Source organism: Podarcis pityusensis (genome assembly GCF_964106645.2).
Source record: "Podarcis pityusensis genome assembly, chromosome: 10".
NCBI classification, from domain to species: domain Eukaryota; kingdom Metazoa; phylum Chordata; class Lepidosauria; order Squamata; family Lacertidae; genus Podarcis; species Podarcis pityusensis.
In genome coordinates this window covers 28,613,788-28,627,334 of record NC_138035.1, presented here as the reverse complement: position 1 = coordinate 28,627,334, position 13,547 = coordinate 28,613,788, and the positions used below count along the sequence as shown (strand labels likewise).

At 42.9% G+C, this 13,547-nt stretch overlaps 2 protein-coding genes across 13 annotated transcripts in view; one reads left to right on the top strand and one right to left on the bottom strand.

Moving 5' to 3' along the window:
- The window catches only part of LOC308457706 (uncharacterized protein), a 40,896-nt gene that overhangs the window by 13,217 nt on the left and 14,132 nt on the right, over positions 1-13,547 (bottom strand). For 8 of the 11 annotated variants that reach the window (XR_013977064.1, XR_013977065.1, XR_013977067.1 and 5 more), the window contains one exon: positions 11,987-12,379. The exons of the other annotated variants lie outside the window; for them this stretch is intronic. The gene's annotated coding sequence lies outside the window, so the exon portion shown is untranslated. Of the gene's footprint in view, positions 1-11,986; positions 12,380-13,547 lie in introns of those variants that run through there. 11 annotated transcript variants of the gene reach the window in all.
- MYH9 (myosin heavy chain 9) overlaps positions 1-13,547 on the top strand; it is an 84,617-nt gene that overhangs the window by 69,573 nt on the left and 1,497 nt on the right. For both annotated transcript variants that reach the window (XM_080971663.1, XM_080971662.1), the window contains exons 24-40: positions 957-1,080; positions 1,811-1,982; positions 2,608-2,820; positions 3,084-3,228; positions 3,715-3,921; positions 4,392-4,496; positions 5,805-5,957; positions 6,421-6,669; positions 7,076-7,288; positions 8,203-8,415; positions 8,531-8,692; positions 9,401-9,529; positions 10,163-10,251; positions 10,456-10,579; positions 11,772-11,980; positions 12,744-12,852; positions 13,371-13,543. In XM_080971663.1, the coding sequence (XP_080827789.1) occupies positions 957-1,080; positions 1,811-1,982; positions 2,608-2,820; positions 3,084-3,228; positions 3,715-3,921; positions 4,392-4,496; positions 5,805-5,957; positions 6,421-6,669; positions 7,076-7,288; positions 8,203-8,415; positions 8,531-8,692; positions 9,401-9,529; positions 10,163-10,251; positions 10,456-10,579; positions 11,772-11,980; positions 12,744-12,852; positions 13,371-13,543 (2,789 nt within the window). The remainder of the gene's footprint in view (positions 1-956; positions 1,081-1,810; positions 1,983-2,607; positions 2,821-3,083; positions 3,229-3,714; positions 3,922-4,391; positions 4,497-5,804; positions 5,958-6,420; positions 6,670-7,075; positions 7,289-8,202; positions 8,416-8,530; positions 8,693-9,400; positions 9,530-10,162; positions 10,252-10,455; positions 10,580-11,771; positions 11,981-12,743; positions 12,853-13,370; positions 13,544-13,547) is intronic.

The window sequence follows — 13,547 nt, the reverse complement described above, 5'->3', positions numbered from 1 at the left end:
AAGGGGTGATCATGGCAAACCCAGATCTATTTTTGAACAAAACAAATTTTAAAAACTAGAATCTGCTTATTACACTAGTATGGCCTCACCATATGGCACCCTTGAGGTCTTCCTTTGGTGTCCATGAAACCTCTTGCTACCCTGCTTTCACTCGACCCTTGGTAATGAGGTGGTGAGGATGGTTACATATTGTCCTGTGAAAAGTACATAGAGGAAGTAGGGGAAAGCATCACTCTTCCAACATAATACTTCATTTCTAAGTGCTTTTCAAGACTCATTTATTTTACCCAGCAAATATGTATGTACGTGCTTTCTGTCCCATGCCCTGTTGGGGGGGGGGGGAGAGGAGAGACCTGGGGAAGCAGAGACACCATGAGCAGCATATAAATCTTTATCATATAGTCAAGAGGTATCTAGTAATCTTCCTGGGGAAGTAGGTGGGCCAAACAGTTGAGCTCTCTTAAAAGTTCATTCTTGTGGCTATTAGAGCAGTACAAGATTCCTGATCCAAACAAGCTGTATCTCTGTTCAAGCCTTCATTACAGTAGGTACCACACACATGGAGGAGTCAGTGGGAATGGCCAAGACTAGCCCTGCTCCTTCAACACTACCCCAGGCTCATGAGTACTGAATGCCTAAATAGAACACAAACTACATTGCAGCACTCCAGTGCTGAGTGAGAATTGGGCTATCAAATGCCCACTTGCTTCTGAGAGAACATTAGGCTGTTTGCATCAAAACTAAACACTGCTGTCTTTTAATAAAATGTGGAGCCTGAGTAGTATTGGTAGCTATTCCATTGTGTTTGGGTGATCTTCAACCCTTGTGACACTTCCAGGGTATTTGCTTTCTAATGAAAAATCAAAAGCATTGCAAAGGGATGTTAAGGTATTCTCAACTGGCTGCAGGTATTCTCAACAGTTTCTTCAATACAACTCATACCTTGTTTCCCCCAGGAAAAGAAATTACTGGAAGAAAGGATTGCAGAATTCACCAGTAACTTAACTGAGGAAGAGGAGAAGTCAAAGAGTTTAGCTAAACTCAAGAACAAGCACGAGACTATGATTACAGAGCTGGAAGGTAGGGAAGGGCCTAAGTGTGTGGCTTTAATCAGCTTTTCCCCCATCAGCATCTCTCTCTGCACAGCGTGTTGTACATTTCTGACCATGTTGGCTTTTAATGTGTTAATACCACTGGGTTTGTAGGACAGGTATTGATCAGTTTAATAGAACCATTCAGTGTATGGATGGCTGAAGGTTACACACTGCCAGCTTAGCTTTAGTTTGAACAAAAACAAACCTCTAAAACAGACCAATGGAGAAGAGCAGCTGGTTCCATTTCGCCTCCTGCTGTGGGAATATTTCTGCTCTTGTGTATTCGGTGATACCGGAATACTGGGGTTTGTGCTGCTTCTACTACTGACTTTAAAAGATAACTTTGTGGCATTGCTAATAAAGCTGGCATAAATGTCGTTGCTTAATTTGACTTTAAAAAAAAAAAAAAAGACTGAGGGCATTTTCAGCATTGTGCTCAAAATGCCTGTGGTGGTTTTCCACAGCTGGAAATAGTACTGTCTGCCTTAACTGGACAGTCTTATGGGGGGGATTGAATGAACACTGAGGAGTTTGAAGGGCAATACCGTCAAACTCACTCTTTGACATGGGTACCTGAACTGGGAGCTGTTACTGTGGCCCATAATTGTTGACATGTTTGGATGCAGGTTCTGGCACTCTGACTCTTCGCATGAAGTATTGCTTAGGGCTATAAGAGCCAAGATGAACCATTGACCCAGCTCTATTCTCTCAATCAGAACGGTTGCGCCGAGAAGAAAAGCAGCGGCAAGAGTTGGAGAAGACCCGTAGGAAGCTAGAGGGAGACTCTACAGATCTTCATGACCAAATAGCTGAACTTCAGGCTCAAATAGCAGAGCTCAAAATGCAGCTGGCAAAAAAAGAGGAAGAGCTGCAAGCAGCTTTAGCTAGGTAAGGCCTTGGTCACGGAATTAAATGTCTAACTGGAAATAGGAAAATCAATAAATTTTCCTTTGTGTTCTTTTAGCTAGAATCCTGAGATCGTTTTAGAACGAATGGCCTCAGTTTAAGTGTCTAAGACTTCTAGCTGGTAATCCTGTTTCATGCAACTGTAAATGTTGTGTTGGTAGGAAATTCATTTTTAAATGGGATCTGTTGCAGAAATTACTGGTCTACGTGGCTGGATAAGATCAGGAGGCAGCAATAAAGTAAATAGTTGGCTTGTGCTGTGGACCATAGAAGTTCTGTGCCATAAATTAAGCTGTAGTCTCCCACTTCAACCTCTCCAACTTACTATTGACCTTCTATTTTGTGTTGGAGGTTGAAACGAAGCATTTCTAGTACAAGCCAACTATGGGTATAACAAGGCCAGAGCATTGGTGTGTTGTCAGGTTAGCATTCAACACTAACTTCTTTTGCAGTGCATCCCTACCTAACCTGTTTCTGCATTTGCTGGGACTTACTTGCAACTTAAGTGTGTAGAATCGCAGCGTTAGTAATGTTCCTGTAGATAAGATGGCTGTTTATGGTCATTGAAGCAGAAATCATTGGTGTAGTATGTCTCTGTCTTGTGTAGGGTGGAAGAGGAGGCTGCTCAGAAGAACATGGCTCTGAAGAAGATCCGTGAACTGGAGTCTCAGATAACAGAGTTGCAGGAAGACCTGGAGTCTGAGCGGGCTGCCAGGAACAAAGCAGAGAAACAGAAGCGGGATCTTGGTGAGGAGCTTGAGGCTCTCAAGACAGAACTAGAGGACACACTGGACTCAACTGCAGCACAGCAGGAACTCAGGTAATTGCAACATTTGTTGTTTGATACTGCTCAGACCAATTCCACCTCTTCAAAATATAGAGGGGAATAGTGGGTTCAGCAGGCTTTACACTTCCAGTGGAACTTGTTCCAAAACTTATTCTTCCTATGCCATGTTGTTCCTTTCAATTTGTACTTTAGTAGCTCCACAAATAAGTGCCAAGCTTCCAACTGCACCCTTGGAGCACGTATTGCACTGCATTCTCAACTACTATCTAATAGAAATATATCTGGCTTTTTAAAAGGTCAAAACGTGAACAAGAAGTGACTATTCTAAAGAAGACTCTGGATGATGAGGCAAAGACCCATGAGGCACAGATTCAGGAGATGAGGCAGAAACACGCCCAGGCTGTGGAAGAACTGGCAGAGCAGTTGGAGCAGACTAAACGGGTGTGTGAGATGTTGAAAAGTTTTTAGTGTGCAACGTATTGTGCTTTTACTATTTTTTGTTGGGAGCTGCCCAGAGATTTTTCCATTTTCCCAAGTGTGTAAAGCTGAAAGCACTCAAATTAAATGTGCATAAGTTGCTAGTCACCTGTAATTTGAGAAAACAATGTTGCTGAATTGTGCATATTCTTGCTTACCACCAATTTTCATGAAAACATTAGTATTAACTACCTAGAATCTTTTTAGTTTCCTTTATTGCCATGAACATCCTGCCTAAGTGAGGATGAAGCTTTAATTCATAGCATCACCTGTACAGCTATGGAAACCTGCAGATTTATTGTTCAAATAGTGTTTGGGATGCCGAGCCCAAATTGCAAATCTGTCTTTTGCATCAGGACCACAGTTTGGAATAACGGGCTATGAATTTGTTAGTGAAATCCAATTTTCTGCAAAGACCACAGTAAAGCTTTCTGTTGCCGTCTCCTTCAGGTGAAAGTGAACCTTGAAAAGGCAAAGCAGGCACTAGAGAGTGAACGTGCTGAGCTGTCTAACGAGGTGAAAGTTCTTCTTCAAGCCAAAGGAGACTCTGAGCACAAGAGGAAGAGGGGTGAAACTCAACTTCAAGAGCTACAAGTGAAATTCACAGAGGGGGAGAGAGTACGAACTGAGCTAGCTGAGAGAGTTAACAAATTGCAGGTGAGCTTCCTGTGTTGGTTCCCTTTGCCCTCCTATTCATTGTGTTCTGGTTTTTAGCACAGAATTTAGAGGGAGAAGTGGGGAGAATTGGGTTGGGGCTGCAGTGCTGCTTTACTCCTCCTGAAGTTTTGACTCTTAGCTGTTCTAACATGATCCGTATTTATGTTGTTACTTTTCAGCCCCAGTAACTTGCATTAAACAAAAAGCTCGTTTGGAGATAATGTGAATTAGTCCACTACTCCTTGATTAACTTTACACCAACTAGGGGACAATAAGCCGATAGCTGAAGTGGTGGGTGGTAGTTCTGGTGGGCATCAGGTGCCTAAAACCCCTGTTGTTTAGCCTTAACTAGTATGGAGTGATTTATGATGATGCTGCAGTTTCTCTCCTGCTCAACAGAGGGGAAAATTGATAGTAAATGGAAACTCTTTATTAATGGGATTGGTTCGACTTTTCTTCTAATTTTTCAGGTTGAGTTGGACAATGTCACTGGTCTTCTGAATCAATCTGACAGCAAGTCAATTAAACTGGCCAAAGATTTCTCTACGCTGGAGTCTCAGCTACAGGACACACAGGTGAGGCTTTCAAGTGCTACAGAAATAGGTGAAAAATCAATTAGCTACACCAAAATGCGGCAGGGATGCAGTTGGCGCTGTGGTCTAAACCACAGAGCCTAGGGCTTGCCAATCAGAAGGTTGGCGGTTCAAATCCCCGTGACGGTCCCAGCTCCTGCCCACCTAGCAGTTCGAAAGCATGTCAAAGTGCAAGTAGATAAATAGGTACCGCTCCAGTGGGAAGGTAAACAGCGTTTCTGTGCGCTGCTCTGGTTCACCAGAAGCAGCTTATTCATGCTGGCCACATGATTTGGAAGCTGTCTGCAGACAAACACCAGCTCCCTTGGCCTATAGAACGAGATGAGCGCGCAACCCGAGTTGTCCGCGACTGGATCTAATGGTCGGGGTACCTTTTCCTTTATCTTTACTCCAAAATGCAAACCTAATATATAAACCTGATTAATCATGACAGATCTTAGACTGACAGAAAAATACAGACTGCAGAACAGCGGATGAGGTCCCCACAAATAGTGGTTGATATTTGGAACCAAAATATGTGACCACCAGAATCTTCTTCCTTCCCTAATGGGGATATATCTGTCACATTGACCTATAGAATTGCTCTGAACAAGGTCAGGCTTGGGAGGAGGCCTGTGGTCCCTCAAGGTCCATGTTTTGGAAGCACAGTGCAACTGGATGAGCCCCAACCCTCCTTCTAAACTTGGAGCAGGGAATTGTACTTGCAATCAGGCTACATTTTGACATGTTCTGAGAACATCAGACGCACAGGAGAACTGCAGTCATGATCCCCTCTTCACCGTTCCAAGCTCAGGAACAGATTTTAGGGTTAACCATGCTTGTCAGATTCAGAGTAGTGGTGGTGCAGGTTTCTGCATATAAGCTATAATCTCTGAGGAGTTTGGCAATACTTTATATTAAGAGTAGTTAACTTTAGCTTCTTTTTGTAACTATAGTTGCAACACAGATCAAAGTCTAGAGCAATTTAGATATACCAGTGTTCATAATCTCCTTATAACAGCTTGTCTGTCATGCTCCTCCCCTCCAAATGCCTTGTGCGGCTACTGGAATGTGGGCTTCCACTGGCAATTCATCCCAAGGGCCACATAACTTTTGGGGGGTATCTCCACTAGTCTACTAAACTACATTTTGTGGGTCACTCCAACTGATTTCTGGGGACAAATCAGCTTGCTCAGTGGTATTGAGCCATTGCTTAAGGTTCTCTCTGCTTCAGATGTGATATATATTTGGAAAATTTTACTGGACTTTTCATCATAAGAGACCAAATGTTTGTTGTGGTGGCTCTTGCAGGAGTTACTTCAGGAGGAAACTCGTCAGAAGCTGAGCCTCAGTACTAAGCTGAAACAGATGGAAGATGAGAAGAACAGCTTCAAAGAGCAACTAGAGGAAGAGGAGGAGGCAAAGAAGAACTTGGAAAAACAGATTTCTGTCCTTCAGCTTCAGGTACTCTAGAAGACATGAGGAAAGAATGTCCAAATGTAGCTTACAAGGCAGTAGTATGCCCTTTGAATGGCATGCTGGATTCTGCATGGGAAATATGAATTTGGTAGCCAAAACAAGCTCTTTTGAAAGTTGTTTTGTCTAATTAAATAGGAACTGTCTTTCTGATGTCTGATAGAGCTGTCCTAGAAATAGTCTAACCCTGGGAAATATTCCTGGAATTCAGTGGTCACATCCCACTGTTGCATCTTAGTCAGCAAGTGATGATGCTTTTGCTTTGGCAAGTCTCACCGTGGAACACTCTCCCTAAAGATAGTTCATACCTTCAAAAAAAATTATAGGTTTCTTTTTAGTGACCCACTGTTACTTGTAAGTTGCAAAATGGTGTTCAATCCCCACATCTTTTCTTTGCTTCCTTAAAAAATTAATTATTCCTTTTCCCCACCCGCTTGCTTCTGTCACATAGATTGCAGAAATGAAGAAGAAAATGGATGACAGTGTGGTTTGTCTGGAGTCAGTGGAAGAAGCAAAGAAGAAGCTTCTGAAAGATTTGGAGGCCATGACCCAACGTTATGAGGAAAAGGCAGCTGCCTATGACAAGCTGGAAAAGACAAAGACCAGGCTTCAGCAGGAGCTGGATGATATTTCTGTAGATTTGGATCATCAGCGGCAGATAGTCTCCAACCTGGAGAAAAAACAGAAGAAGTTTGATCAGGTACACTTAGTTATAACTTTCAACAATGTCCTTCTCCTTCACTAGGATAGATTCTGGTGAAAAGGAGAAAGAAAAGTGTCATATTTTAGATGCACATTTTTTGTCCCATAGATGAAGGGCAATTGTGAACAGTTGTAAGCAAATATCAACTCTCCTCACTCTAGTTCCTGAATTTGACTTTTAACTGGTAATAGTCCCGAATAATATCTGTCTGTTTTAGCTGGTTTTTAAGTGGAAGCCGACAAGTGCATTTGGCTTTAATCCTGGCACATATCTAGAATTGGTGGCTAAGTTTGGTACCCAGGTGACCTATCCTTGGTAGTCAAGCCATTACAGATGGAACAAGTGGGGATAGCAAACCTTTCCTTTGGAAATCTCACAGTGCCATTGATTTCCCTTTTTCCAGCTTTTGGCAGAAGAGAAAACCATCTCTGCAAAATATGCTGAAGAGCGGGATCGTGCTGAGGCAGAAGCTCGTGAGAAGGAAACGAAAGCTCTTTCCTTGGCCAGAGCACTTGAGGAAGCAATTGAACAGAAAGCAGAGCTAGAGCGACTCAATAAGCAGTTCCGGACAGAGATGGAGGATCTGATGAGTTCAAAGGATGATGTTGGCAAGAGTGTAAGTTGATTGCATTCCTGTACAGCAGGCTGGGGTAATAAGGATGTTGGCTAAGACATGTCCTAGGCAAGAAGAGGGCTTGCTAAAAGTGGCTTATTTTTCACTTGCAATAAGACATGAAAGCTAATGAGTTGGGTGCTAGCAGCATGCAATCTTTTGTAATGCCTAGGAAAGCAACAATGTCACCATTGACTTTTTCAGTTCATTATGCACAAAGTGCCGAATTATTACCCAGTATGAAAGCACATAAACTAATAAAGCCTTTTTGCACAGGGAGATCATACAGGCTTTGAAAAGCTTTAGTATCTTGCATTTCTAAGTTACTCAATGCATCTTCATTTCTAGAAGGATAAAGTTGTTGTCAGATTTCAGTGGAACTGTGCCAGTATTTTGTGCAATATTGCCTAGCTGCTTTATCATAAACCCCTTCGGCCTACTCACCAAAGGGTGTTAGGAAACAAAGCTTGGATATGTGCATATTCAAGTGAGCGGAGATAAAGAGGCAGAATTCTGCACAGTTCAGAGTCTGATAATAACCCTTAGCAAAAGGGACTTGGGATTGTCAAAGATGGGTGGAAAGTTGGCAATAAAGTAACTGTTTGCCTTTATCCCCCACATTCTGGTCATTTTTAAAAATGATTCACTACCATTTTTAAATACTTAAATACTTCTATTGATTTATTAAATAAATTGTTTTTAAAACAAAAGACAAAGAGGTGGGGACAGAAGGGGAAAGGACCAAGCGAGAGGCATATTAGGATATAGCAGTAACTATGCCTTTATGCGCACAGAAATATTGTAGGTCACTAGACATGTCAATTTTTGTTCATTTTCTTAAAACCTATAAATGTACCAGGCAGCAAAAGCAGGGCTGTGTCAGTCTGGGAGAAACTGATTTTATGTGTGTGCTGTAGGTCCATGAGTTGGAGAAGTCCAAACGAGCTCTGGAGCAGCAGGTGGAGGAGATGAAGACTCAGCTGGAAGAGCTGGAGGATGAGCTACAGGCCACAGAAGATGCCAAGCTGCGCCTGGAAGTGAACCAGCAAGCCATGAAGGCACAGTTTGATCGGGATCTCCAGGCCCGTGATGAGCAGAATGAAGAAAAGAGAAAGCAGCTTACAAGACAGGTAACATTCCAGAAAGCACAGCAGGCTTACAACCCCTTCCGGCTTCATTTGCTTCAGGGAGGAGGGAAGAGGCCTGTTCATGGCTAAACTGCCGGTGCTTTGACCCCACTTTCAGGTGCGAGAGATGGAAGCGGAGCTGGAAGATGAACGGAAACAGCGCTCCATTGCTGTGGCTGCCAGAAAGAAACTGGAAATGGATCTAAAAGATCTGGAGGCCCACATAGACTCTGCCAACAAGAATCGCGAGGAAGCCATCAAACAACTCAGGAAGTTGCAGGTGAGGGTCTACATTCCATTGTTACTGACTGGCTTCTCCTTACAGTGAGATGAGATGGGGAAAGTGAATCAATTACTGTGGTAACAGAACAGATTTATCACTTAGTTGCCAGTTGCTGCTTTTTTGATCAAGAAGACTTATGAAGATAGTTGCTTACATCTTCAATTGGGATTTTATCATTTCTTACAAAATAAGTTTTCTTTTGGGTATATCATTGGTAGACAGGGTGTTTTGTGTCCCAGGTTCAATCCCTGGCTAAATAGAATCTTGGGTAGCCAGGCCGGGAAATAATATTTGCCTAAGACCTTAGAGCATGGCTAGGCAAACTAAGGCCCGGGGGCCAGATCCAGCCCAATCGCATTCTAAATCTGGCCTGAGGACGGTCCGGGAATCAGCATGTTTTTACATGAGTAGAATGTGTCCTTTTATTTAAAATGCGTCTCTGGGTTATTTGTGGGGCCTGCCTGGTGTTTTTACATGAGTAGAATGTGTGCTTTTATTTAAAAGGCACCTCTGGGTTATTTGTGGGGCATAGGAATTCGTTCATTATTTTTTTTCAAAATATAGTCTGGCCCCCCACAAGATCTGAGGGACAGTGGACTGGCCCCCTGCTGAAAAAGTTTGCTGACCCGTGCCTTAGAGATCCACAAAAGGTTGGAATAGACTTTACTTGACCAAGTGGGCTGATTTGGTATGTTTGGTTTTTAGGCCCAAATGAAGGACTACATGCGGGAGCTGGATGACACACGTGCCTCTAGAGAAGAAATTTTGGTACAAGCAAAAGAGAACGAAAAGAAATTGAAGAGCATGGAAGCAGAGATGATTCAAATGCAGGAGGTAATCTAAATCCAGAAAATGCTAATACACAACTGAGTTTCTGCCCAAAGCAGGCCTTTGGGTATGGGAGGGAAGAGGTTGACTTCAGAGAAAAGGGAGTGGGTGAGCCCCTGGAAATCAATACCTTCACTGCATATCCAAAACCTTCCACAATTATTGTTTTGGTTAATGTGGATCAGATCAGCTGCTGGATTTGCAGCTAGGGGTGTATTTCAGGTATTTCCTTCATGCACTTAACAGACTACTTTTTCTTGGTTTCGGGCCAGTTTAATAGTCTCCTTCCCCCTCCTCCCAATTTCCAGTTCATTCTCTCAAGCATAATTTCAGCAGTTTGATACACTGACTATTTAAACAATATCAACCCTCATTCGATGCACTTTGTAGCATCACAAACTACCTTGATGGATCACTAGCCATTTATTATGACACTCAAGAGTGCTGTGCCCCAGATTCACAATGTCATTCTGACTCTGAGTGAGGCGAAGCTTCCTGTTCTTGATGAGCATTCTGCTGGCTCGTAGGTTATAACTGGCTTCCAGATACTTCTCATGTGCTTCATGTAATATAACATCTCCTATTTGGCAATAAGTTGTTTTTGACCCTTAGTCCATGTACATCTTGTTCTGATTTCAGGAACTTGCAGCTGCCGAGCGTGCCAAGCGCCAGGCTCAACAAGAGCGGGATGAGCTGGCTGATGAGATTGCCAATAGTAGTGGCAAAGGGTGAGTAATGGCACTTTTTCCCTTCAGGGACAAGGAATGTTGTGGGAGTTGGCTCGTGGAAAGGGTGCCCTGTAATGTCTTATTGTCTTAAGTGGTGTGCTGAGAATGGCTTACAAATGTTGCATATTTCTATGGTCATTACTACTGAGCATCCTTCACGAAAGGGCACTATGTTAATTATCCCATTGTGTGTTTTCTTCTCAGAGCTCTGGCCTTGGAGGAAAAGCGACGCTTGGAGGCTCGAATAGCTCAGCTGGAGGAAGAACTAGAAGAAGAGCAGAGCAATACAGAGTTGGTGAATGACCGCCTTAAGAAAGCAAATCTTCAGGTACATGCTTAAAGGCACCGTGAGGCGGAGGGCTTCAGCTGGTGGATTCCCAGCCATAATTCATCCAAATTACTGTGTATCACTTTCATTTGTGCTGCAGCGTGTTATCAGAGCCTTGATGCTTTTGGAGCATTATTCCCACTTTGGGGGTGAAAGATACTGGGTTCAAATCCCAGACAAACCTCTTTGATGAGAGCACGTGCTTTACATTTATGTAGTCCTATATTTAATATCTGGTAAGGACCTTGAATATCAGTTTAGACTAACCCCAATCCTGTGGTCTTGGAAAGTCAGTGAGAGTCAGGACAGATAGTACCAGGTTTGATAAGCCAATAGGATGGTGAGTGAAGAAGCACATAGAGAAGCACAGTATATTGAATCATAGTGTGATGCTATTCCTTTCAACTCAGCTGATGCTTTACATTGACAGGTTGGGGAATTTGATCCAGCTAGTGGGTTGGATCTCCCCCCCCCCCCGCCTGCAGACACACCTTGACAAGTGGGCAGGCCCACACCACTGCCGATCACCTGACAACATTATGCCATCATGTGGCAACTTGGAAGGCATTCTCCTTTTAAGCCCATTGCAAGCCATTGCAAACCACCTGCAAAAAGTGATGGCAGCCACACCTTTATCAGCCTTTGTTGTTTATTTTAAAGTTATTGTGACTTTTTAATATTGTATCAGATTGTTACTATTAATGTTTGATTTTTATTATTTTTATGTGTGTTAGAAGCTGCCCAGATGTTGTATTATTATTATTATTATTATTATTAAATGTCATATGTTATGTCAGAGGTGTCATGTGAGCATGGATGTCATGCCTAATTAGGTCCATGAGCCAGTTTCCCCACTCCTGACCAAGAAATTTGCTGCCTATTCCTATTATACCAGAAGGTGAGCATTGACTACTTGGTGTAGGCTGCTTACAAGAATGAAATATGCCTGCTTGTTAAAAGGAAAGGTAGATTAATGAATGTAATATTATTTCTAAAAACTAGACATTGTGAAGTTATTAAGGTTGAGAACAAGCCTTGTCTACACAATTACATTTTGAATGCCAAGATTATAGAGCAAAGAAAACAAATAGAAGATGGAAAGCGAGGCAGAGATTAGATATGAAAACTTCAGGAGGAGACTGTATTCAGAAACTAGCCATGACTTTAACCAATTTCTTATTATCTTCCCCAGATTGACCAGATAAACACAGACCTGAATGCAGAGCGTAGTAATGCCCAGAAGAATGAAAATGCTCGCCAGCAGTTTGAGCGTCAGAACAAGGAACTTAAGGCCAAGCTTCAGGAAATGGAGAGTGCTGTGAAGTCAAAATACAAGTCTTCTATTACTGCGCTGGAAGCAAAGATAGCACAACTGGAAGAACAGCTGGATGCTGAGACAAAGTAGGTGCTTGTGATCTGTCATGCATTCATCCTGCATCTTAATATATGGGTGCAGTCATAAAAAAAATCTGTGAAATATTGTCATTAACTTGGGTGAAGAAACCTGAACTGAAGTATTTCTTGACCTCTGTTTCTTTATAAGGCCAGGTCACATGCAGTTCTTAGCAAGTACTTTCAAGGATCACACATGCATTATCAATGGTGCCTGTGATTGCTCAATCTTCTCTAGAGTGCCTAGTAAATCTTGCACACTTAAATCCTTCTGTAGAGGCATCATAACCTTCTGAATAAAAGGTAAAACAGCCAAACAGCCACTGAAGTGCATAATCAGCTACAATGCATCTTCTGTCTCTACAGTTACTGCTTGTGGAAGGTTGTGTCATACGAATTCATTTTAACCTGAAATGCAATTGGCACAAATTAGTCCCATGTAACCCAAGAGCTTTCCTGACTTTGACAGGCACTTGGCTCAGACTGCAGACCATGCCCATACGATACCTGCTTAGTGACCCATTTTCTGTTTAACTTAGTCCTGGCTGCTGGTGCTCTCAAAATACTCCATCTTGGCCTTGAAAGCTTTGGTGCCAGCAGCACAGTACGTTAGCATTATTCTTTCGTCATAGGAAATTGCGAGTTGCTCACTCTTACCACTTTCCTTCTGCAAGTTATCTCCTTTGCATGGGATCTAGGAATGTCTCCAAACATGGAAGCTTGGGCTACTTCTGAATTCTTCCATCAATCTGATGTGGTACTTTCTTTACAGGGAGCGCCAGGCTGCCAGCAAGCAGGTGCGACGTACTGAGAAGAGGCTGAAGGATGTTGTCCTGCAAGTGGAGGATGAGAGGCGTAATGCTGAGCAGTACAAGGATCAGGTATGTGCTGTGTTGAGGATTGGCATTTGGTAATGTGAGCTGTGTGGCAGGTAGCTGCTACCCTGCAATCCCATCAACACTGTTGGAGCTGTTAGCAAGCTTTTAGGGTGCTGCCAGTGACTTCTGTTCTCTACCTTTTTTGCTGGAGGCTGCAAGAGTCTCTACATCAATAAAATTTCCACCCATCTAGCAATGAATGTCACACATCATGACGTCTGGTAATGGACATTTCAGTGCCAGCCTAGAGAATTTCCAGCTTCAAGATTGCTTAACTCCCAAATGTTGGCTCAGACTGCTTCTCTTAGAAAGAAGGAAGAAAACTCTGATCATAGGTTGCATAGCTGCAGAATGGCACAAACTTCACAAGGTTAAAATCCAGATTCTGGAAACTAGGTTTTAAGGAGCTAGGGCTGCTAGGTACTGTAATCCATGTAGTTCAGATTAAAAATTCCAAGTTGGTTTCCATGTTCAGGAGTGAATGAACAAGTGTTGAGAGAGCTCCTTTTTCTGCTTTGCAGGCAGACAAGGTGAATGTCCGTTTGAAGCAACTTAAACGCCAGCTGGAGGAGGCAGAAGAAGAGGCACAGCGAGCCAATGCAGCTCGTAGAAAGCTGCAGCGGGAACTAGAAGATGTCACTGAAACGGCTGATGCCATGAACCGTGAGGTCAGCTCGCTGAAGAGCAAACTCAGGTAA